General features: G+C 45.3%; 1 protein-coding gene across 1 annotated transcript in view; it reads right to left on the reverse strand.

The window, feature by feature from the left end:
* NFS1 (NFS1 cysteine desulfurase) overlaps positions 1 to 23,691 on the reverse strand; it is a 651,727-nt gene that overhangs the window by 266,335 nt on the left and 361,701 nt on the right. Inside the window, exon 7 of the mRNA XM_069243867.1 lies at positions 20,747 to 20,881. Within this exon, the coding sequence (XP_069099968.1) occupies positions 20,747 to 20,881 (135 nt within the window). The remainder of the gene's footprint in view (positions 1 to 20,746; positions 20,882 to 23,691) is intronic.

Here is a 23,691-nt window from a genome sequence, read left to right on the forward strand (position 1 = left end):
TTATCTGACACTGGGGCGTCGTATAGGTCCCATGCGTCCTGATCTTGGTCACCCTGGCTCATGGTGGTGTGAGCTGGGGAGTGTGATGGAGTTTGTGCTGGTGAGACGTTAATCACGGGCGGAGGAGAGGGTGGTGGGGTAACTCTTTTCACCACTTTTGGTTGTGGTGTCTGTTCAGTCTGGAAATCCATCCTTCTCTTTCTCCTAATGGGGGGAAGGGTGCTTATTTTTCCGGTCCCCTGCTGTATGAAGATACGCTTTTGCGTATGGTCCACATCAGTTGCTTGTAGCTCTTCCTCAAACCTATGCTTCTGCATTTGGGAGGTTAGCGAGTGCTCTTCTGTATAAGAGCCTGAAGCTGGGTCGCTTGCAGTTTGTTTCGGCATCGAAACCCTGTCTGCGTGTTTTTTCGGCTCCGAGGTGACTTTTTTCTTTTTCGGGGCCGAAACTTCTCGGCGTCGATCTGTTTCGGTGCCGCTGTCTCGGCGTCGAGCCGTGTCCACACCGGCATCTCGGTGTCGAGGCTTGTCTCCAGCACTTTCTCGGTCCCGAGAAGGCTGCGTGCCGGTGTCTCGACCGGAGTCGGACGATCTCGGCACTGTTTGGGCCTTTTTCGGTGCCGACGGTCGGTCACCGAATTTATGGGTGGAGCCATGGCCGGATGGCAGTGGCGTCCCCTGGGCCTTGTAAATGTTTCTTTGTGTGGTTTTCGACGTCTTACTCACGGTTTGTGTATCGTCGAATCCTTCGGAGTCTGAGTCTTGGATCGAGAAGGTACCTTTCTCTTCCTGTTCCTCGAACTCCCGTTGGGCTGTCGGTGCGGACGCCATCTGAAGTCTTCTGGCTCGACGGTCTCGGAGTGTTTTTCGGGACCGGAACGCACGACAGGCCTCGCAGGTGTTTTCGCTGTGCTCAGGTGACAGGCACAGGTTGCAGACCAAGTGTTGGTCTGTGTAGGGGTATTTATTGTGGCATTTGGGGCAGAAACGGAACGGGGTCCGTTCCATCGGCGTTGTTCAGCACGCGGTCGGGCCGACCAGGCCCCGACGGAGGATCGAAAAACTACCCCGAAGGGCACCGGAGCTCTTCGATCTTCGATGCGGTGTGGAACCTAAGTACGCCGATCCCGAACGCAACAATACCGACGAAAATCTTCCGAAATTAGCTAATTTACCGTTCCGAAACTCGGAGCGACAGGAACACGTCCGAACCCGATGGCGGAAAAAAAACAATCGAAGATGGAGTCGACGCCCATGCGCAATGGAGACAAAAGGAGGAGTCACTCGGTCCCGTGACTCGAAAGACTTCTTCGAAGAAAAACAACTTGTAACACTCCGGCCCAACACCAGATGGCGAGCTATTGCAGAACATGCGTATCTACAGCGACAGATGCCATCGAACAGTGTGTTTTCGAAGAGGTATCCGGAGGGAGACTCCAATGTACTGCCCAGATTGTCCTTCAAATCCTGGGCTGTGTGTGGGTGGTTGTTTAAATTATTACCAAACCCAGAAGAATTACTGGGGACAACCATGAGTGTAAACTCATGTCTGTTTTGTATTTTCATGTGTTCACTTTCATGGTTAGCAATTCTGTCATGTACTTAGAGCTTTTGTGTTTGTTGTTTTGTAATTATTTCTAATTAGTTTGGGGTTTCTTTGTTAAAAAAAGAAAAAAATAAAGTGATGCCATTGTGTGTGGAGTGGGGCTTGGCTGAGGGTGTACATATTGTACATATTGACTTGCTGTTGGCTACTGCAACACACTGCCAGACAAACACCAGTCCACACACTCCCATCAGCTGGTGTGATTGTTTTATCAGGCATGTGGGCGTATGTAAGTGATGGGTCCTTGAGTGGCGCTGTCTGTCGATGTGAGTGTTGTAATGTGCTGGGCCCGTGGGCTGGCAGTGTGAATGGTCTTGTGCGTGTCATGTATGAAAGGTGTGTGAATGGACTGTAAAGCGGTTGGTGCCTTGTCACGGCTTTACAGCTCACGAGCTGTGAGTCATTGGTTCAGTTTTTTGATTTTAAGTTATTAACAGTGCATTTCATTTTTGTGAAATCTCTTGATAATAAAATTTGATCCACTGAACCATCACTCACCCTCGTGCCAAATCCAACCAGTATGTGTGGTAAAAATGACAAAACCTGCTCCGCTGTAATCAGGCGTCGCAGCACACCTGTGACACGCTAGGTGCCTCGGGTGGGACCCCGATGATGAAGCATGCCACCAACTTGGTTGGTGGGTGAGGAGAATTTTTCACATAACTTAAGTGTGTTTCTTTTCACAGTTTTAGTGTTTGGCACATCACAGACATATGTGGACACATCAAAATGATACATTACAAAACTACCTGTGTTTTGGGGGGGGGGGGGGGGCACCTATGTTTTTGGTCCTGGGTGCGGCCTTCATCTAGGGAAACCTACCAAACCCAGACATTTTTTTAAACTAGACACCCCAAGGTGGCCAAGGAGGTGTGGCTTGCATGGATCACCCAACATTTTCTTAAACAGACTCCTCTGCAAACCTCAAAATTTGCTTAAAAAAAGCATATTTTCCTGACTTTCGTTTGTACGATCACTGCTCCAGCACACAATTCTTACTCCCCAGCGTTCCCCTCAGTCTCCCAAGTAAAATGACACCTCACTTGTGTGGGTCCCCAAAGCAGAGTCAGCCTAAAGATGTATAAAAGAAGAATATGTCCTTATCAACTCGCTGTGCTATCCCCTTTATCTCTACAAGTTTTGGGCCTTATTCTGTTGCAGGCACCTGGCCCACCCACACAAGTGAGGTATCATTGTTACTGGGAGACGTGGGGGGAACGCTGGGTGGAAGGAAATTTGTGGCTCCTCTCAGATTCCAGAACTTTCTGTCACCGAAATGTGAGGAAAATGTTTTTAGCCAAATCTTGAGGTTTGCAAAGGATTCTGGGTAACAGAACCTGGTCAGAGCCCCACAAGTCACCCCATCTTGGATTCCCCTAGGTCTCTAGTTTTCAAAAATGCACAAGTTTGGTAGGTTTCCCTAGGTGCCGGCTGAGCTAGAGGCCAAAATCTACAGGTAGGCACTTTGCAAAAAACACCTCTGTTTTCTGTGAAAAATTGTGATGTGTCCACGTTGTGTTTTGGGGCATTTCCTGTCGCGGGCAACAGGCCTACCCACACAAGTGAGGTACCATTCTTATCAGGAGACTTAGAGGAACATAGAATAGCAGAACAAGTGTTATTGCCCCTTGTCTTTCTCTATATTTTTTCCTTCCAAATATAAGTGAGTGTGTAAAAAAGACATCTATTTGAGAAATGCCCTGTAATTCACATGCTAGTATGGGCACCCCGGAGTTCAGAGATGTGCAAATAACCACTGCTCCTCAACACCTTATCTTGTGCCCATTTTGGAAATACAAAGGTTTTCTTGATAACTATTTTTCACTCTTTATATTTCAGCAAATGAATTGCTGTATATCCGGTATAGAATGAAAACCCACTGCAGGGTGCAGCTCATTTATTGGCTCTGAGTACCTAGAGTTCTTGATGAACCTACAAGTCCTATATATCCCCGCAACCAGAAGAGTCCAGCAGATGTAACGGTATATTTCTTTAAACAATCTGACATTGCAGGAAAAAGTTACAGAGTAAAACAGAGAGCAATTGCACTTTTTTTCACCTCAATTTCAATGTTTTTTTTTTCAGTTGTTATTTTCTGTAGGAAACCCTTGTAGGATCTACACAAATTACCCCTTGCTGAATTCAGAATGTTGTCTACTTTTCAGAAATGTTTCGGTTTCTGGGATCCAGCATTGGTTTCACACCCATTTCTGTTACTGACTGGAAGGAGGCTGAAAGCACACAAAAAATCGTAAAAATGTGTTATGTCCCAGTAAAATGCCAATATTGTGTTGAAAAATTGGGTTTTCTGATTCAAGTCTGCCTGTTCCTGAAAGCTGGGAAGCTGGTGATTTTAGCACCGCAAACCCTTTGTTGATGCCATTTTCAGGGAAAAAAACCACAAGCCTTCTTCTACAGCCCCTTTTTCCCTTTAAAAAAAAAAAATAAATAAATAAAATTCACTGTATTTTGGCTAATTTCTTGGCCTCCTTCTGGGGAACCCACAAAGTCTGGGCACCTCTAGAATCCCTAGGATGTTGAAAAAGAAAAAAAAAAGACGCTAATTTGGCGTGGGTAGCTTATGTGAACAAAAAGTTATGAGGGTCTAAGCGCGAACTGCCCCAAATAGCCAAAAAAGGCTCAGCACAGGAGGGGGAAAAGGCCCGGCAGCGAAGGGGGTAATGGAGTCCGATCCATCAGGTTCCGGCGTGGTAGGCCTGAAAGGGCGTTTTCCGGTTTCCGACTGTACTATCGGCTCGATTACAGATGGAAACTCGATCGAAACTATACTGACAGTGAAACTGATAAATAGAGTTATTATAAAGTTTCCGAAAGTTTCGGAGCGAGAGGAAACACGTCCGAACCCGACAGCAGAAAGAAACAATCTAGCAAAGGAGCTGATGCCCATGCGCACTATCACCCAAGGGATGAGTCATTCTATCGCGTGACTCGAAAAAAAAACTTCATAGAAGTAAAGCAACTTATAACACTCCGAGACCAACACTAGGTGGCGGGATTATGCATAGATGCATAGCATGTGTATCTGCAGCTACACATGCCACCCAAAATTATTATAATATTAATATATATATATATATATATATATCAAACAATCTGGTCCTCTTTATGGCGCGCTATTTCATGCTGGTGCAGATCAGAGGAATGGGCCTTTCCTCTTAAAATTCAAAAACAAAACAGTTGAGGCAATTGAAACAACTGTAAAACTACACTCCAGGAGAATAATTTGCTCTTTTCTTTATTTGCAGTCAAGGGTCACCAACCACCACCACTGACGCATTTCGACCCACTGGTCTTGATCACAGTATCTTAATCTTTCTTCAATGCCTATTATTTACATTCTCTTCACTAGTGCCCATACTGATGCATTCTGGGAATTGTTGTGTAATAAAAACAAAAAGTTACAAAAAAAATTCAAACTAAGGATACCAACTACCTACATTACTGAAAGAATAATGATATATCTATCTTAGAGTTCCTCCATGTGCAACAAACCAAACTACCTGGAACGGGAAGTGTCGCGGAAGTCTGCAAAGTCACTGACTGTTATTCTCAACCATCAATTTCAGCCATTGTATGTTACTTCATCTGGACATGAACCATATTTTCACTCACTACTCTTAACATTGAAGTATTTGATGAGTGTCCCAAATTTTTTAGACGTCCATTATAATTTCATATTAAGTTATTTCTGATTTCATATACCCTCACTTACTGATCATATAATTATAACCTCAATTTTAACTACAGATGATAGTGGAGTTCTTCGTCCCCAGTTAGACCCCTCGGGCTCTTGGTTCTTAACTGTATTATGAATCGAGATTCTAGACGTCTCAGTTTCAACTCCCTGTTACCTCCTCTTTAATTACTGTCAATTTTTGCAATTCCATAAGATTTCATATCTGTCCAACTGGCTCCATCATGGGTCATTAAGTGTTTCGCCATGGCATAGGTCAGATCCTTGTTTTGGACAGCTCTGACGTGTTCTAGGATCCGTTTACTAAGAGGGCAAATGGTGCTGCCCACGTATCAATCTGCACATGCATTGAATTATGTACACCACATAGTTAGAATTACAGGTGATACTTATGTTGATCTTTACTTTTTCTCCACCAGAGTCCACAAACTCCTTCATGTTTAGACCTATGCAACAAGCTTTACATTTACCACAGCATATGAAGCCAGTTGTTTGCACTGTAAGCCAATTTGACACTTCGTCCATTTGGAAATGACTGTTGACTAGTAGATCTTGTAAGGAGGGTACCTTTTTATAGGTTATCATTGGTCTGTCACCCACCATTTTGCCCACATCTGGGTCTTTCCTTAAAACATTCCAATATTTGTTCAAGATGTTCGAAATCAAATGACTTTCTTTACTATATGTCATGATAAATCTGATGTTTTGGTCCTCCTGTGGGCTGTTTTTCCTCGTAGTAATCAGTAGCTCTTCTCTTGTCCAGGCTCTTGCCTTTAGTTCTCCAGATTTTATATCTTTACTTCCTTTGAAGAAATCTATTCCTGGTTTCACTGAATTTTTGTTCCATTTCTTGTCCAGTTGAACAGTTACGTTTCATTCTGATGAATTCGCCATAGGGTATGCTCCTTTGTAATGGTTTTGGATGGAAGCTATCTCCATGCAGTATACTGTTGGTAGACGTTTCTTTTCAAAATAAGGTCGTCTCAATCTGACTGATCTCTATGTACACTTTCACGTCCAAGAATTGGATGCACGTATCACTTATATTGTATGTGAATTGAAGACCCAGATCATTTTGATTACGTTTTTCAAAGTACTGCACAAATTCTGCCTCTGTCCCATTCCGAATAATGAAGAGATCATCAATATATCTCAGCCAGATTCTTGCCTTTTCCGCTAGTTCTTCATTATCTTCTCCCCATGCTACATGTTTTTCCCACCAACCCACAGTGAGGTTTGCGTAGCTGGGTGAGCAGGAAACCCCCATCGCCGTCCTGCGGATTTGGGCATATATCTGATGATTGAATAGAAATATGTTGTTGTTCAAACATAGACCAATAATTTTTAATAGCATTTGCAAATGTTTTAACATACTCATATCACGTTGTTGCAGAAAATGATGTACTGCTTTCAATCCTACTTCGTGGTTTATAGATGTATATAATGAAACCACATCAATGGTAACTAATTTGTAGCTGTCATCCCAACCAATCCTGCAAGGATCCTCAGGAAGTCACCAGCGTCCTTGATATAAGAGCTTAAGTTCTATACTAGTGGTGCCAAAAAATGATCTACATAGATTGAGATATTTTCATATAAGGCTCCACAGCTGGAGATGATTGGGCATCCTGGCGGGTTCTCCAAACTCTTATGTATCTTTGGAAGAAAATAGATAGTAGGTATAGTCGGATTCTCATTTTTCAGAAACATCCTTTCTGCAACCGTTGATAGGCCTTCTTCATACCATATATACAGTTGTTTATTCAACTCCAGAATCAGTTAATTTATAGGATTCTTCTTCAATTTCAAAGAATGATTTTTGTCGTTGTAGATAGGCCTCCTTCATATATTGTTGCTTTACCAGGATCACTATGTTTCCTCCTTTATCAGCTGGTTTTATTTCCAGATTGTTATTTTCCATTAGTTTCTTAAGTGCCTTGCGTTCCTGTACAGTAATATTTTCACTTTTGAAATTTTTGATCTTGTTTATCTTATCAAGTTTGTCCATCACAAGGTCATGGAATGTATCCACCCTATTCCCTGGTGATAAGACTGAACAGAATTTGGTTGATTTTGAAGTCTGTGCAACAGTGTCCTGCTATATCAATCTGCAGTTCCTCTAGCACTTGTGTTTCCGAGAATTCATGATCCTCAAGATTGTACATTAAATCAAACACAGTCTTAATATCAGATTTTTGTTGAATAATTAAACTCGAGCTAGTTGTTCCACTATCATTACTCCGAGCTTTCTTGGACACGTTTTTGGCAAAGAAATTTGCCAATTTTATTTTCCCACAAATTTATAAAGATCTATTCTAGTTTCCACATAGTCTTAATGTTTCTCAGGACAGAACACTAAGCCTTTATTTATAAGAGTTCTTGTCTCTTTCGTTAATTCATGATTGAAGAGATGGACTATTAAATTCACATCCTGTTCTAATTCCAGTAATTCTTTTAATTCTTTTGTTTGCATCTCAGTGGGTAACCTCTTGTTTTTTCTGGGTCCCCTTCTTGTCTTCCGATGTTTCCCTGTTCTATTCCAAATCTTCTCCCTCTTCCTCGTTTCGGACCTCTGCCGCCTCCTCTCGGTATTCTCTGTTCCATATAAATAAATTTCATTTCGTCTATATATAAAAAAAAAAAAAAGGTAACTTTTTTAGTACTGTAGATGTTCCTTCTTCACTCAATTCCACGTCAGAATCAATAATTGATGTTTCTGGAGAACTTGGCGTCTTTTCAACTCCACTGTTATGTTGTTGTTTTAGGATGTCAAATCTTTTATCAAATGTTAGTATTCTGCCAGTTTTATAGTCGATCTCATCTCTTCTGAATTTTCTCTGTTTATGTTTATCTATTATATTTTCATACTTCTCCAAATTCTTTACCATTATTTGTCTTAGTTTGTTATTTTCTTCTTCCTTGTTCAACAAAATAATCTTCTCTTCCACTTCCTTTAGGTTTTTCAGAATCTCCTCAATATCTTTTCTCGCATATTTAAAAATAATGCGCATCATATTCTTGGAACATTCCATGCTATTGGCACCCCACTGTTCAAGCATCTCTGATTTTGTATTCGGTTGATTAGGTAATGTAAAAATCTGCAGACCCCTAGGTACTCTATCCACTTCTAAATACTTTTCCAAAGTGAGACATTCCCAGCTCTTCGTAATCTCCATTTGTAAGAGTTCTACCTGGACATATAACCACTTAAAATTGTTTTCCATATGCACTTCACTTTTAGAATGTATGGTTGTCATATCCCTTCTCTTGTCTTTGCTAAAAACACATTCAACTCTTTGTAGCCTTTTGGCTAGCCTTTTGGCTAGCCTTATTTCTATGTTCTTATACTAGTGCCACCGTTCAGGGACCTCCGATCGTTAATCTTATGTTGCAGATGGATCCTGAGTAAAATAAAATAGACTAATCCCTCCAGGTGAATGAATTACTGACCTTCCTTTGTCAATTGACTAGCTATTGAAATGACTGTAGACACATTTCTACCAATCCAATATAAGGGAAACACACAGGGAACTCGCCCTTTCACTATAATTTCCCTTCTTTCTGAATCGCACCGACTTTCACCAATTGTAAGGAAATGCCTCCTTGGCATGGTTACCCCCTAACCTTTTGCCTTTGCTGATGCTAAGTTTTGATTGAAAGTGTACTGGGACCTTGCTAACCAGGCCCCAGCACCAGTGTTCTTTCCCTAACCTGTACCTTTGTCTCCACAATTGGCACAACCCTGGCACTCAGGTAAGTCCCTTGTAACTGGTATCCCTGGCACCAAGGGCCCTGATACCAGGGAAGGTCTCAAAGGGCTGCAGCGTGTCTTATGCCACCCTGGGGACCCCTCACTCAGCACATTCACACTGCCTCACAACTTGTGTGTGCTGGAGGGGAGAAAATGACTAAGTCAACATGGCACTCCCCTCAGAGTGCCATGCCAACCTTACACTGCCTGTGGCATAGGTAAGTCACCCCTCTAGCAGACCTTACAGCCCTAAGGCAGAGTGTACTATACCACAGGTGAGGGCATATGTGCAGGAGCGCACTATGCCCCTACAGTGTCTAAGCAAAATCTTAGAAATTTTCTAAGTGCAGGGTAGCCGTAAGAGTGTATAGTCTGGGAGTTTGTCAAACAACAGTTCCATAATGGCTACACTGAAAACTGGGAAGTATGGTATCAAACTTCTCAGCACAATAAATGCACACTGATGCCAGTGTGCAATTTATTGTAACATACACCCAGAGGGCATCTTAGAGATGCCCCCTGAATACCAATCCGACTTCTAGTGTAGGCTGACCAGTTTCTGCCAGCCTGCCACACACCAGACATGTTGCTGGCCACATGGGGAGAGTGCCTTTGTCACTCTGTGGCCAGGAACAAAGCCTGTACTGGGTGGAGGTGCTTCTCACCTCCCCCTGCAGCAACTATAACACCTGGTGGTGAGCTTCAAAGGCACACCCCTTTTGTTACAGCGCCCCCAGGGCATCCCAGCTAGTGGAGATGCCCGCCCCTCCGGCCACTGCCCCCACTTTTGGCCGCAAGGCTGGAGGAGATAATGAGAAAAACAAGGAGGAGTCACCCACCAGTCAGGACAGCCCCTAAGGTGTCCTGAGCTGAGCTGACCCTTACTTTTAGAAATCTTCCATCTTGTGATTGGAGGATTCCCCCAATAGAATTAGGGATGTGCCCTCCTCCACACAGGGAGGAGGCACAAAGAGGGTGTAGCCACCCTCCAGGACAGTAGCCATTGGCTACTGCCCTCCCAGACCTAAACACACCCCTAAATTCAGTATATAGGGGCTCCCCAGAACCTAGGAAACTAGATTCCTGCAACCTTAAAAAGGACTGCTGACCTGAAGCCCTGCAGTGAAGATGGAGACGGCAACTGCTTTGACTCCAGCCATACCGGCCCGTCTCCCTACTTCGAAGAAAACTGCAACAGCAACGCATCTAACAGGGACCAGCAACCTCTGAAGCCTCAGAGGACTGCCCTGCAACAAAGGACCAAGAAACTCCCATGAACAGCAGCCCTGTTCAACAAACTGCAACTTTCTTGCAGCAAAGAAAAAACTTTAAAGACTTAACATTTCCCGCCGGAAGCGTGAGACTTTCCACTCTGCACCCGACGCCCCCGGCTCGACCTGTGGAAAACCGACACTTTAAGGAGGACTCCCCAGTGACTGCGAGCCCGTGAGTAACCAGAGACAATCCCCCCCCAGAGCCCCCACAGCGATGCCTGCAGAGGAAATTGAGGCTCCCCTTGACCACAACTGCCTGTAACAAGGGACCCGACACCCGCTGGAACCAACACTGCACCCGCAGCCCCCAGGACCTGAAGGAACCGTACTCTAGTGCAGGGGCGACCCCCAGGCGACCCTCTGCCTAGCCCAGGTGGTGGCAACCCTGAGGAGCCCCCCCCATGCCTGCCTGCATCGCTGAAGTGACCCCTGGGTCCCTCCATTACTTCCTATCGAAAACCCGATGCCTGTTTGCACTCTGCACCCGGCCACCCCTGTGCTGCTGAGGGGATACTTTGTGCCTGCTGGTGTCCCCCCGGTGGCCTACAAAACCCTCCTGGTCTGCCCCCTGAGGACGCAGGTACTTACCTGCTGGCAGACTGGAACCGGGGCACCCCTGTTCTCCATTCAAGCCTATGTGTTTTGGGCACCTCTTTGACCTCTGCACCTGACTGGCCCTAAGCTGCTGGTGTGGTAACTTTGGGGTTGCCTTGGACTCAACTTTGAGACTTGTGTTTTACTTACCTGCAAACTTAAACTTTACTTACCTCCCCCAGGAACTGTTGATTTTTGCACTGTATCCACTTTTAAAATAGCTTATTGCCATTTTTACAAAGACTGTACATGATATTGTGATTATTCAAAGTTCCTGGAGTACCTAAGTGAACTACCTTTCATTTGAAGTATTACTTGTAAATCTTGAACCTGTGGTTCTTAAAATAAACTAAGAAAAGATATTTTTCAATATAAAAGCCTATTGGCCTGGAATCAGTCTTTGAGTGTGTGTTCCTCATTTATTGCCTGTGTGTACAACAAATGCTTAACACTACCCTCTGATAAGCCTACTGCTCGACCACACTACCACAAAATAGAGCATTAGAATTATCTCTTTTTGCCACTATCTTACCTCTAAGGGGAACCCTTGGACTCTGTGCATGCTATTTCTTACTTTGAAATAGTACATACAGAGCCAACTTCCTACAACAGGAAATCAGATTTCTGCAACCTGAAGAAACAAGGACTGCTGACCTACAAGCCTGCAGAGAAGGAGGACGACAACTGCTTTGGCCCCAGCCCTACCAGCCGGTCTCCAACTTCAAAAACCTGCTCCAGCGGCGCATCTGACAGGGACCAGCGACCTCTGAAGCCTCAGAGGACTGCCCTGGACTAAAGGACCAAGAAACTCCAGTGAGCAGCAGCCCTGCTCAAAACCAGCTACTTCTTTGCAACAAAGAAGCAACTTCTAAAGACTGAACATTTCCCGCTGGAAGCGTGAGACTTCTCACTCTGCACCCGACATCCCTGGCTCGAGATTCAGAGAACCAACACCTCAAGGAGGACTTCCCGGCGACTGCGAGCCCATGAGTAACCAGAGACAACCCCCCTTAGCCCCACCAGCGACACCTGCGGAGAGAATCCAGAGGCTCCCCCGACCGCGACTGCCTGTAACAAGGGACCCTAAGCCTGGAACCAGCACTGCACCCGCAGCCCCCAGGACCTGAAGGAACCGAACCTCAGCGCAGGAGTGACCCCCAGGCGACCCTCTGCCTAGCCCAGGTGGTGGCTGTCCCGAGAAGCACCCCCTGTGCCTGCCTGCACCGCTAGAGTGACCCCCGGGTCCCTCCATTGTTTTCTACCTGAGACCCGACGCCTGCTTTGCACACTGCACTTGGCCGCCCCTGTACCTCGGAGGGTGTTTTTTGTGTGCCTACTTGTGTCCCCCCCCCACCCCAGTGCTCTACAAAACTCCCCTGACCTGCCCCACCCCGAGGACGCAGGTACTTACCTGCTGGCAGACTGGAACCGGAGCACCCCTATTCTCCATTGAAGCCTGTGTGTTTTGGGCACCTCTTTGACCTCTGCACCTGACCGGCCCTGAGCTGCTGGTGTGGTAATTTTGGGGTTGTCTTGAACCCCCAACGGTGGGCTGCCTATGCCCCAGAACTGAGACTTGTAGGTGTTTTATTTACCTCCTAATCTAACCTTTACTTACCTCCCCCAGGAACTGTTGGTTTTTGCAGTGTCCACTTTGAAAATAGCTTATTGCCATTTTTACAAAAACTGTACATTATATTATTTTCATTCAAAGTTCCGACCGCAGCCCTTTGCAGATAATTGATAGTACCCAACTGTCTGTGGTAATGTTTTGCCAATTTGTGTGGAACTGTTGTAGTCCTACCCCCACAGGAGAGGTGCGGAGTGGAAGGGGATGAAGGAAGTCACTGCTTAGGGTGCTGTGGAGTTTGCTTAGAGGTTTGAAATTTCCCTCTATTTCTGGGGTACTGCCCCCTATATGTGCCCCTAAAACCACCTCGTTGGTATTGTGGTTGATAGGCTGGTTTTGCCTGTGATGTGGATGCTTCTGCTGTTTGTGTTCTAAATCCACCTCTTAACTGAGTTTTCCGAAAGGATCCCCTGTATGGTGTGGAGTATAGTGCAACCATTGCTTTTGCGGTATCAGAATCTTTGCACAATTTCTCAATGACTGTATCAACTTCTGGGCCAAAAAGCTGTTTCTTATTGAACAGCATATTTAACACCTCTTGCTGTATTTCGGGTTTAAGACCCGAGGACCTGAGCCATGCATGCCTCCTTATTGTTACTGCAGTGTTAACACTTATCGCAGTGGTGTCTGCTGCGTCTAGGGCAGATCTAATTTGATTATTGATGATGGCTTGCCCTTCCTCCACTATTTGCTGAGTCCGTTTCTGATGTTCTTTGGGGAGATGCTGAATTATGTCTTGCATCTCTTCCCAATGGGCCCTGTCGTATATAGATAACTGTGCCTATGAGTTAGCTATCCTCCATTGATTCGCTGCTTGGGATGCAACTCTCTTCCCCACAGCATCAAACTTCCTGCTTTCTTTGTCTGGTGGAGGTGCATCTCATGAGGACTGGGAGTTTGCCCTTTTCCTGACAGCGCTTACTACTACTGAATCTGGAGGAACTTGTTGAGTTATGTAATCAGGATCAGAGGGAGGTGGTTTGTACTTTCTCTATCCTGGGCGTAATTATCCTTGCCTTAACTGGCTCATTAAATATTTGATCGGCGTGTTTTAGCATGCCTGGGAGCATGGGGAGGCACTGATTTTGAATGTGTGGAGGAGAGTGTATTAAACAAAAAATCCTCTTCCAACAGTTCAGTGTGCATGGGGACACCATGGTTTGCTGCAGCCCTTGCTAAAACCTGATTGTACACAGGGCTATCCTCAGGTGGTGAAGGCTTGGAGGGATAGCAGTCTGGGTAATTACTGGGAATAGGATCTGGATTATAAAGATCCCATGGATCTACATTGTCCTGTTGCAAGTTAAAATAGTGTGATGGTGACTGCACTGGTAGAAGGAGAGATATGTAGGTGTGGAGAGTGAGGAGGAGGAGAAATGGGGAGGTGGTGGTTTCTCCTTCGGATTTGGCACTTTCGCTGGAGGCTGCATAGTGTCCAATTCCTCCTAAAAAGCTAGCATTCGCTTAGGTTTTAGAGGAGGTGCTGTTAGGATTCTGCCGGTTTCCTTGTGGATATGAATCCTGGCTTGCCTCTCATCCATTACGTATTGGTTGTACTTGAGTCTCCTTTTCAGAGGTTTTGTGGCTTTCCTTTAGGCTTTTTGAAAGTCCATGTTCCTCTGTGTATCCTGCCCTTTTTGGTTCCGAAGCCGGCTTTTTCTGTATAAAAAAAGATGGTGTAGTGGATGTTGTCGGCTCTGAAAGAGATTTCCGAATAGTCGACTCCAAAAAATGGTGTTATCAACTCCGATGGTTTCGGAAGAGTGGCCTTTTTTGGTGCCGAACTGGCAGTTGGGTCACTGGATGTCTTTTTTTGGGCCGAGCCATGGCCTTCCGGCTGTGGCGTACCCAAGGCCTTATGTTTCTATCTTTGTGATGGTACAGGGGCAGGCGTACTCACATGTTGTCATGCCGTGACCGGTCTGTCTTCCCCGGATTCCTGGTCAGAGTCGGAACCTCGGATGGAGACTGCTGTCTGCATGATCACTTCCTCCTCCACGTAAAGATGTTCGGAGCTTCTGGACGCCATCTCGAGCCTTCGTGCCCTCCTGTCTCGAAGCGTCTTTTTGGAACAGAAGGATCGACAGGCTTCACAGTTTTCTTCCCATTGATCTGGGGAAAGGCAAAGATTACAGACGAGATGTTGGTCTGTATAAGGGAATTTAGCGTGGCACTGAGGACAGAATCGGAATGGAGTCTAATCTATGAGGCTTCCACATGGTCGGCCCCACTAGGCCAGAGTTGGGCGCGCCCCGAAGGGCGTGTAAAGATGTCTTCTCCGACAGTACTGATGTGTTGATGGAAGATGTAAACCCGATCGATACAATACCGGTGAAAATAAGGCATTTTCTAAGTTTTCCGAATTGAACTTTTGGAGTGAAAGGAAACACGTCTGAACCCGACGGCGGAAAGAAAACAATCTAACATGGAGTCGATGCTCATGTGTAATGTAACCGAAGAGGAGGAGTCACTTGATTCCAGGACTCGAAAACACTTCTTCGAAGAAAAACAACTTGTAACACTCAGAGCTCAACACTAGATGGCAGAAGTATAATGCACAACATGTGTATCTGCAGCTACACATGCCACCGAACAAATATATATACATAAACACATATATATACACACACACTATATATATACACACACACACACAACTATATACAAGTATAAAGTAACTGAAACGGCCACAGGCATCCAGGAAGGAGGGACGACGCATGTGAATCAACAGCACTACATGCCACAAACAGATGCCTACTGATTAAGTAACATTTTCCACCTAATGGCATGTGTGGCTGTAGATGTGCATGCTCTGCGTAGACTGTAAAGCAATCCTTCCTTGAAAGCGATGGCTAGCCTGTGGGAGTTGCAGTTGACTAGAAAAGTGTTCTTAGTACTGCTTGACTTACATTGGCTTGCTGGTGTGCAAGTACATCTACACAATTGTGTTTTGTAAATGTGTGGTGTAGACCATGAAAGCTGCCTTACAAATTTCAGCTAATTCTAAGAAAAGCCATAATGGCTCCTTTCTTCCTGGTAGAGTGTGCTCTGGAAGTGACCGGAAATTGTCTTTTTGTTTTAGCATAACAAAATGTATTCAAACTTGTTATCCACCTAGCTATGCTACTTTTGGATACATGATCGCCTTCATGCGGTAGTGAGAAGGCTACAAAGACCTGTTTAGTCTTTCTAAATTCTTTAGTTCTATCAATGTAAAACATTAATGCACTTTTAATGTCTAAAGTGCAAAGGGCTCTTTCAGCAACTGAGTGAGGCTGCAGGAAGAAGCCTGGTAACTCAATGGATTGATTAATGTGCAATTGAGTGAGAGACAACTTTAGGGAAGAACTTCAGATTAGTGAGAACCACTTTGTCCATATGAATTTGAGAGAATGGTTCTTCCAAGGTTATGGCCTGGAACTCAGTAACACAACAGAGATCTGATGCCAACCAAAAAAGCCACTTTCCATGAGAAGTACTAAAGGGGACATGAATGAAGAGGTTCAAAAGGTCCCATGAGCCTTCTAAGGACAATATTGAGGTTCCATGACAGTGCAGGAGGCACTCTTGCTGGAATGACCTGTTTAAGGCCTTCCATAAATCCTTTTATCATTGGAATTCCAAATAGGGATGTATGTGGTCTGTTTTGTAAATGTGCAGCTATAGCTGCTAGATGTAAGTGAATGGAGGAGTAGGCTAAATTTGCTTTTTGCAGATGAAGCAACTAGCAGACAATGTCTTTGACAACAGCTTTAATGGGATTGATGTGTTTGGGTTGACACTAATAAGCAAAGCATTTCAACTTTGCAACATAACATACTCTAGAAATGGGTTTGTGAGCTTCTCTGAGAATGTCCATAAATTTTGCAGACAAAACCAAGTTACCAAACTCTATGACCTCAGGAGCCATATCACAAGGTGTAGAGATTTGGTGTCTGACCTGACCTTGGTTTTGTGGGAGAAGTTCCTGCCTGTTGGGAAGCCTTTTGTGGGGGATTACTGAGAGGTCTAGTAGTGTGGTGAACCAGGATTGCAATGCCCATGTAGTAGCTATAAGGATCATGTTGAGAGATGTCTACCTGATCGACAGAACTAGAAATAGAAATATCCCTGACCAGCTTATTCATAGAGCATTGTCCTTAGATAGAGGATGTGGTTACCTGGAGGCGTAGTCTTGGCATTTTGTCTCTTCTGCTGTGGTGAAAAGATCTATTTGAGGTGTTCTCCACTCCCGGAATTATTTTTGAAAGACTTGCGGGTGGTGTAAGGAAATGCCTCCTTGGCATTGTTACCCCCTGAATTTTTGCCTTTGCTGATTCTAAGTTATGACTTGAAAGTGTGCTGGGACTCTGCTAACCAGGCCCCAGCGCCAGTGTTCTTTCCCTAAACTGTACCTTTGTCTCCACAATTGGCACAACCCTGGCACTCAGGTAAGTCCCTTGTAACTGGTACCCCTGGTACCAAGGGCCCTGATGCCAGGGAAGGTCTCTAAGGGCTGCAGCATGTCTTATGCCACCCTGGGGACCCCTCAATCAGCACATGCACACTGCTTGCCAGCTTGTGTGTGCTGGTGGGGAGAAAGACTAAGTCGACATGGCACTCCCCTCAGAGTGCCATGACAACCTCACACTGCCTGTGGCATAGGTAAGTCACCCAGTTAGCAGGCCTTACAGCCCTAAGGCAGGGTGCACTATACCACAGGTGAGGGCATAGGTGCATGAGCACTATGCCCCTACAGTGTCTAAGCAAAACCTTAGACATTGTAAGTGCAGGGTAGCCATAAGAGTATATGGTCTAGGAGTTTGTCAAACACAAACTCCACAGCACCATAATGGCTACACTGAAAACTGCGATGTTTGGTATCAAACGTCTCAGCACAATAAATGCACACTGATGCCAGTGTGCAATGTATTGTAAAATACACTCAGAGGGGATCTTAGAGATGCCCCCTGAAAACATACCAGACTTCCAGTGTGGGCTGACTAGTTTTTGCCAGCCTGCCACACACCAGACATGTTGCTGGCCACTTGGGGAGAGTGCCTTTGTCATTCTGTGGCCAGGAACAAAGCCTGTACTGGGTGGAGGTGCTTCTCACCTCTGCCTGCAGGAACTGTAACACCTGGCGGTGAGCCTCAAAGGCTCACCCCCTTTGTTACAGCACCACAGGGCATCCCAGCTAGTGGAGATGCCCCAACTTTTGGTGGCAAGGCTGGAGGAGATAATGAGGAAAACAACAAGGAGTCACCCACCAATCAGGACAGCCCCTAAGGTGTCCTGAGCTGAGGTGACTCTGACTTTTAGAAATCCTCCATCTTGTGGATGGAGGGTTCCCCCAATAGGATTAGGGATGTGCCCCACTCCCCACAGGGAGGAGGCACAAAGAGGGTGTAGCCACCCTCAAGGACAGTAGCCATTGGCTACTGCCCTCCCAGACCTAAACACACCCCTAAATTCATTATTTAGGGGCTCCCAGAACCGAGGAATATAGATTCCTGCAACCTTAAGAAGAAGACGGACTGCTGACCTGAAGCTTTGCAGTGAAGACTGAGACGACGACCGATTTGTCCCCAGCCCCACCGGCCTGTCTCCCTACTTCAACGAAAACTGCAACAGCGACGCATCCAACAGGGACCAGCGACCTCTGAAGCCTTAGAGGACTGCCCTGCATCCAAAGGACCAAGAAGGTCCCGAGAACAGCAGCCCTGTTCAACAAACTGCAACTTTCTGCAACAAAGAAGCAACTTTAAAGACTTCACGCTGGAAGTGTGAGACTTTCCACTCTGCACCTGACGACCCCGGCACGACCTGCGGAAAACTGACACTACAGGGAGGACTCCCCGGCTACTGCGAGCCCGTGAGTAGCTAGAGTTGACCCCCCTGAGCCCTCACAGCGACACCTGAAGAGGAAATCCAGAGGCTCCCCCTGACCGCGACTGCCTGCAACAAGGAACCCGACGCCTGGAACCAACACTGAACCCACAGTCCCCAGGACCTGAAGGAACCGAACTCCAGTGCAGGAGCGGCCCCCAGGCGACCCTCTGCCTAGCTCAGGTGGTGGCTACCCCGAGGAGCCCCCCCCCCCGTGCCTGCCTGCATCGTTGAAGAGACCCCCGGGTGTCCCCATTGCTTTCTACACAAAACCAGACACCTGTTTGCACTCTGCACCCGGCCGCCCCTGTGCCGCTGAGGGTGTACTTTCTGTGCCTGCTTGTGTCTCCCCGGTGCCCTACAAAACCCCCCCCTGGTCTGCCCTCTGAAGACGCGGGTACTTACCTGCTGGCAGACTGGAACCGGGCACCCCTTTTTCCATTGAAGCCTATGTGTTTTGGGCACCTCTTTGACCTCTGCACCTGACCAGCCCTGAGCTGCTGGGGTGGTAACTTTGGGGTTACCTTGAACCCCCAACAGTGGGCTACCTTGGACCCAACTTGGAACCCTGTAAGTGTTTTACTTACCTGTGAACTTAACAATTACTTACCTCCCCCAGGAACTGTTGATTTTTGCACTGTGGCCACTTTTAAAATAGCTTATTGCCATGGTTGTCAAAACTGTACACGGTATTGTGATTATTCAAAGTTCCTAGAATACCTGAGTGAAATACCTTTGATTGGAAGTATTACCTGTAAATCTTGAACCTGTGGTTCTTAAAATAAATTAAGAAAATATATTTTTCTATATAAAAGCCTACTGGCCTGGAATCAGTCTGAGTGTGTTCCTCATTTATTGCCTGTGTGTACAACAAATGCTTAACACTACCCTCTGATAAGCCTACTGCTCGACCACACTACCACAAATAGAGCATTAGTATTATCAATTACTGGCTATCTGTCCCAGGTTGGCACATTGATAAAGTTTAGTGCCAGGGTGCCTGAATAGTCTATTTCCAGCACGAGTTCTGCATTACAATCCGACAACGTATCACAACAGGAATAATCCAGGTCCCCATTAAGGGATGGCACAAGCAACTAAAGAGTTGCCTGTCTGAAGTGACATGGTAGGAAAATGATTATCTAGATTTTGTCCAGAAGTAATTACCAGTAGATAAGATCAATTCAAGCAACCTATCCCTTTTTTTGCTTTGATTGCTCAGTGTGGCTGGTATGCCGAGGCATGGGTACAGTTCTCAGTGTGCCACAGGACTCAAGCTGCACCCTACTGACAAAGCCCAAAAATGCCAAGAGTCTGGGTTTGCTTGTGTTCCCCTCAGATGGAATTTGGCATAACAGCTCGGCCTGGACTGGACTGTTCCTCCTGGGGCAGGACCAGGGCAGATTCCGGTCTGATGAGGCATGGTGGGTAATAAACGAACAGCACTGCAGTCCCGATTAATTAGTAGTCTCTGAGGATGAATTCAAGCAATCCACCCTTAACCATTTTGTCTTCTTCTGTTACACTCTAGGCACAAACTTTGTCCACCAACACACTCGAAAATCTGTAATTCCCTACCTAACGAACAGACCACACTGTGCCCCTTGGACCCTTAAGAACAAACCCCTCCACCATCCAACCAAAGTCAATGACCGCAACAAGGCACTGCCCTAAACTCCAAAATTTCAAATCCTGTGGTATGAAAGAATTGAAATATATACTCTGCACTACTGGAAGCACAGTGGATCCTCAAAGTAAATGAAATACTGTAACCAGGTTTACAGTCATCTACCCTCTACCTCTCTCAAGGCGATCGGAGGAAAAAAATACGACATGCTATTTAGTATAGATATGTAAATTTCTTCACATTTTTTTCTGCAGCCCAAAGGGAACAAGTTTGAAGCATACAATAAAATCTCTACTTTGGTGATTGAACAATAGCGCATGGATATACACCCCCCGCACTCCCAACATACTATTTTATGAAACATGTCTTCACATTTGTGCCCATCAGTGTTATGGTCTGAATCATAACTGCAAATGGTGTTACCATAATTGAGTTCTCTAGACATGCTGTTCATCAGTGAAAATTCATCAACCGAAAGACATGCACAATTCAGGTGTACTATAAAATTATATCTATTTGCTTTTAGATTTTTAGATACATATCTATCTGCATGCTTTAGGTTAATGCTTACCCTTTATTCTGTCTTCTGAGCACCACTGGCAGTATTTTGCAAGCTACACAATCTCTCACAAGTAGCAACGTGTATGACAAAAATATCACTCAGTAAATAATTGAAAAATACCTTTTGGTCCGTAGATTTTATGACCGCTGATGCTCATCAGGTCTATTTTCATTTCATTTACATTGATTGGAATTTTGCCAACCGCCTGTGCAGCATCCGTATGGAAGTAGACTTTATGGGAATTACATATGTGACCTATTTGCAGGAATCAAAAATGAATCAAAACATTAACAATTGGTAATAAAAGAGAAACTGATACTGGGAACACCACTACCAAACTGGTACATTTAATTTATCTTTAAGAGTTTCGGAGTTGCCCCTGGCATGTTAGACAATTTCTTTAACTTAAGATTTGGCTTCAATATAAATGTCTGTGCCTCCATGGAGGAGAGTGCTCATCTTTTGCAAAATTCACCTATTCTGAGCCAGATAATTTACAGTGCTCACTTATTACCAGTGTTGATAAAATCCCTACTCTCCGACTGGTGCATCTGAGAAATTCAGTTGTTTTGATGAATAAGAGCCCCAGATTTGGCTGGCTGTTTAACTGCAGTAACCAGGGCAGGCGCACAATAGCAGTGCATCTTGCCAATATTTGGAGGAACTGATTTATGCCCCTTCAGCACTGTGCTGTATCCTTGTGAAATTGAGCAATAAGGAGGCGATGTGCCTGTTCTGCGGCAATAAGGGACACTTCATAGGATAACAGCACAGGTAGCAAACATTGGCAAAGCTAAAAGGACTCTCCTTTGTGACCTACTGGCTTTGCTCATAGTTTCAGCCACACGTTGCAGAGCACCCAAATGCGAAGGAGATGGCGAAACACAGGGGAGGAGGGGATAGGGAAGGCAAAGCAACACAGGGGATGTAAAGAAAGAAGAGGGTGGGGCGGTAGCACGACTGAGGTTGCTTGGTCACAATGTGGAGAACACATAGGCCAGCGCAAGAAAGAGGGGTATGGAGAGCAAAGCGGACCGCAAGAGGAGAGAAGTACATGAGAAAGACAATAAAAACGCATGCACAGTATATTATATATATATATATATATATATATATATATATATATATATATATATATATATATATATATATATATATATAAATAAAAACACATTAATGCTGGAAAAGCTAACAGCGGAAATAGAAAGGTGAGCCAAGGTGATGCTAAAAAGGTAAAACTCCTTGGGAGGGACAAACACAAAATTAACAAGCTGGGACACCAACAATAAAACAGGCAAAAGAGTGGCAACGAAAACCAACCAATGGTAAGTAATGGGTGGGATCCAAGACCCTCTATGTTCTTGGTAGGCACAATATGCCCCTCAACAGACAGTGCAGACTGCTTAGTAGCCTCAATTTAGAAATTTCCTGACTCATGTGTCTCATCTTAGCATGCCTTTCGCACTGCCATGAAGTACATGTGAGCACTGAACTTTAACGGCGAGGACAGGTGCATCAATATTGTGTTGAAGTATCATCACAAGTACTGGCGTCTCAAACAGGTTTATGTCGTGATAAGGTGCTTATGCAATTTAGAATGTATTATTCATTGACTAGCACTTCTTTCCAACATTAACATTTCGAAAAACAGTGAAGGCTTATTTTAGGTGTTTAATTTTTTTTAGACGTGTTCTGGTTACAAACTGTTGGGCGGCCTCACATTTTGTGACGGCACCATAAACGTTTATTTTAATGGGCAGGCTAACCAGTTCAGAAAACAAAATCCGCAGAAATGGTTTCCCTTTTTTATTCTTGTGCATTGGGCCTAGATACAACGTTTTGCAGCTAGTGCTCAATAATTATTTTCTTCTAACACAGAATCTTTATGTATTCCATTTCCCTTTTTGAAATTGTCCCATATAATGTGTTGGAGAAAAACGCACGCCCTGTGCTTATTTAACTTGACGTCACTCCTCCCCGACAGTCATGAGGATAGGGGTAGGAAAAAGTTTTACAATCCAGTCAACCAGGCTTGCGATGCGAAGGCCAGTGTCGGGATTGCAAAGAGCAGATGAGGGATGCGTCTGTTCTGATGAGCAGTGAAACCGCCATGCAGAGTTTTGGCATCACCATCGAGGAAGCGGTCGACGAGGGATGATCCAGGAGAGTGCTGCACAGCACCAGTTCAGATGGCGATACGCTGAACCCAGGATGCACCAACGATGCAAGTCTTCTGTGCTGGGTCCAATCTATGCATCAGCTGCTGTGCTTCAGTTCTGCACGAGTATGCACTGCTTAGCCAAAGATATGCATCGGTTCTGCTCAGGGATGCACTGTTGAGTAGAGCGGATGCATCATTTCTGCTAGGAAGCACCTTAAGGGAGGCTTAAAAGGGTCCAGGACTGGGATGGCAACACTTGGCAGAGTAGACTCAAAAATTAAACATTCCAGTTGCAGAAGCAGGGTGGTTAGAACTCTTTCATGTCCCCGGAACTTCAGATCAGAAGAAGAGGAGACCAGTTAACTAGTCCCTATGGCCATTCCACTCTAGGTTCTGGGTTGGAGAGAGACAGGTCCAGTCCTTCTTAGTCCCAGCCAACAGGGCTGCAAGCAACAGGTCAGCACAGCAAAGCAGGATTTCAGCAGAACACAACCCAGCAGAGTGGCAGTCGTTCAGATGCACAGCAACCCTTCTTCCTGGCAGAGTATCCCCAGATCCAGAGATGTACTGGAGTGGTGGTGTCTGAGATCCAGCTCTTATTGCCAGTTTGTTGCCTCTAGCCCTGTGTGACATACTGGTTACACACAGGACCCTGATGCTGTGACTGCTTTCAGGTTTGGCCCCAAAGGCAAGCTTGAAAGGAGAAGCTGCCATTGAAGGCCTAATTACTAACACTTGGGAGAGTGGCTGCACCATTGTTAATGAAAATAGGCTGGCACTTTGGAAAGGAGAAGAAAAACCAGTTGTCAAACCAATTTTCCAGGGGTGTGTAGCCCTCTTGGTAGTCACTTCTCTGGGTTGGGGAGCTCCACAAGCCCGGAGAGGAACTGCCATATTGGAAGTG

The sequence above is a fragment of the Pleurodeles waltl genome, chromosome 7 (genome assembly GCF_031143425.1).
Source record: "Pleurodeles waltl isolate 20211129_DDA chromosome 7, aPleWal1.hap1.20221129, whole genome shotgun sequence".
NCBI lineage: Eukaryota > Metazoa > Chordata > Amphibia > Caudata > Salamandridae > Pleurodeles > Pleurodeles waltl.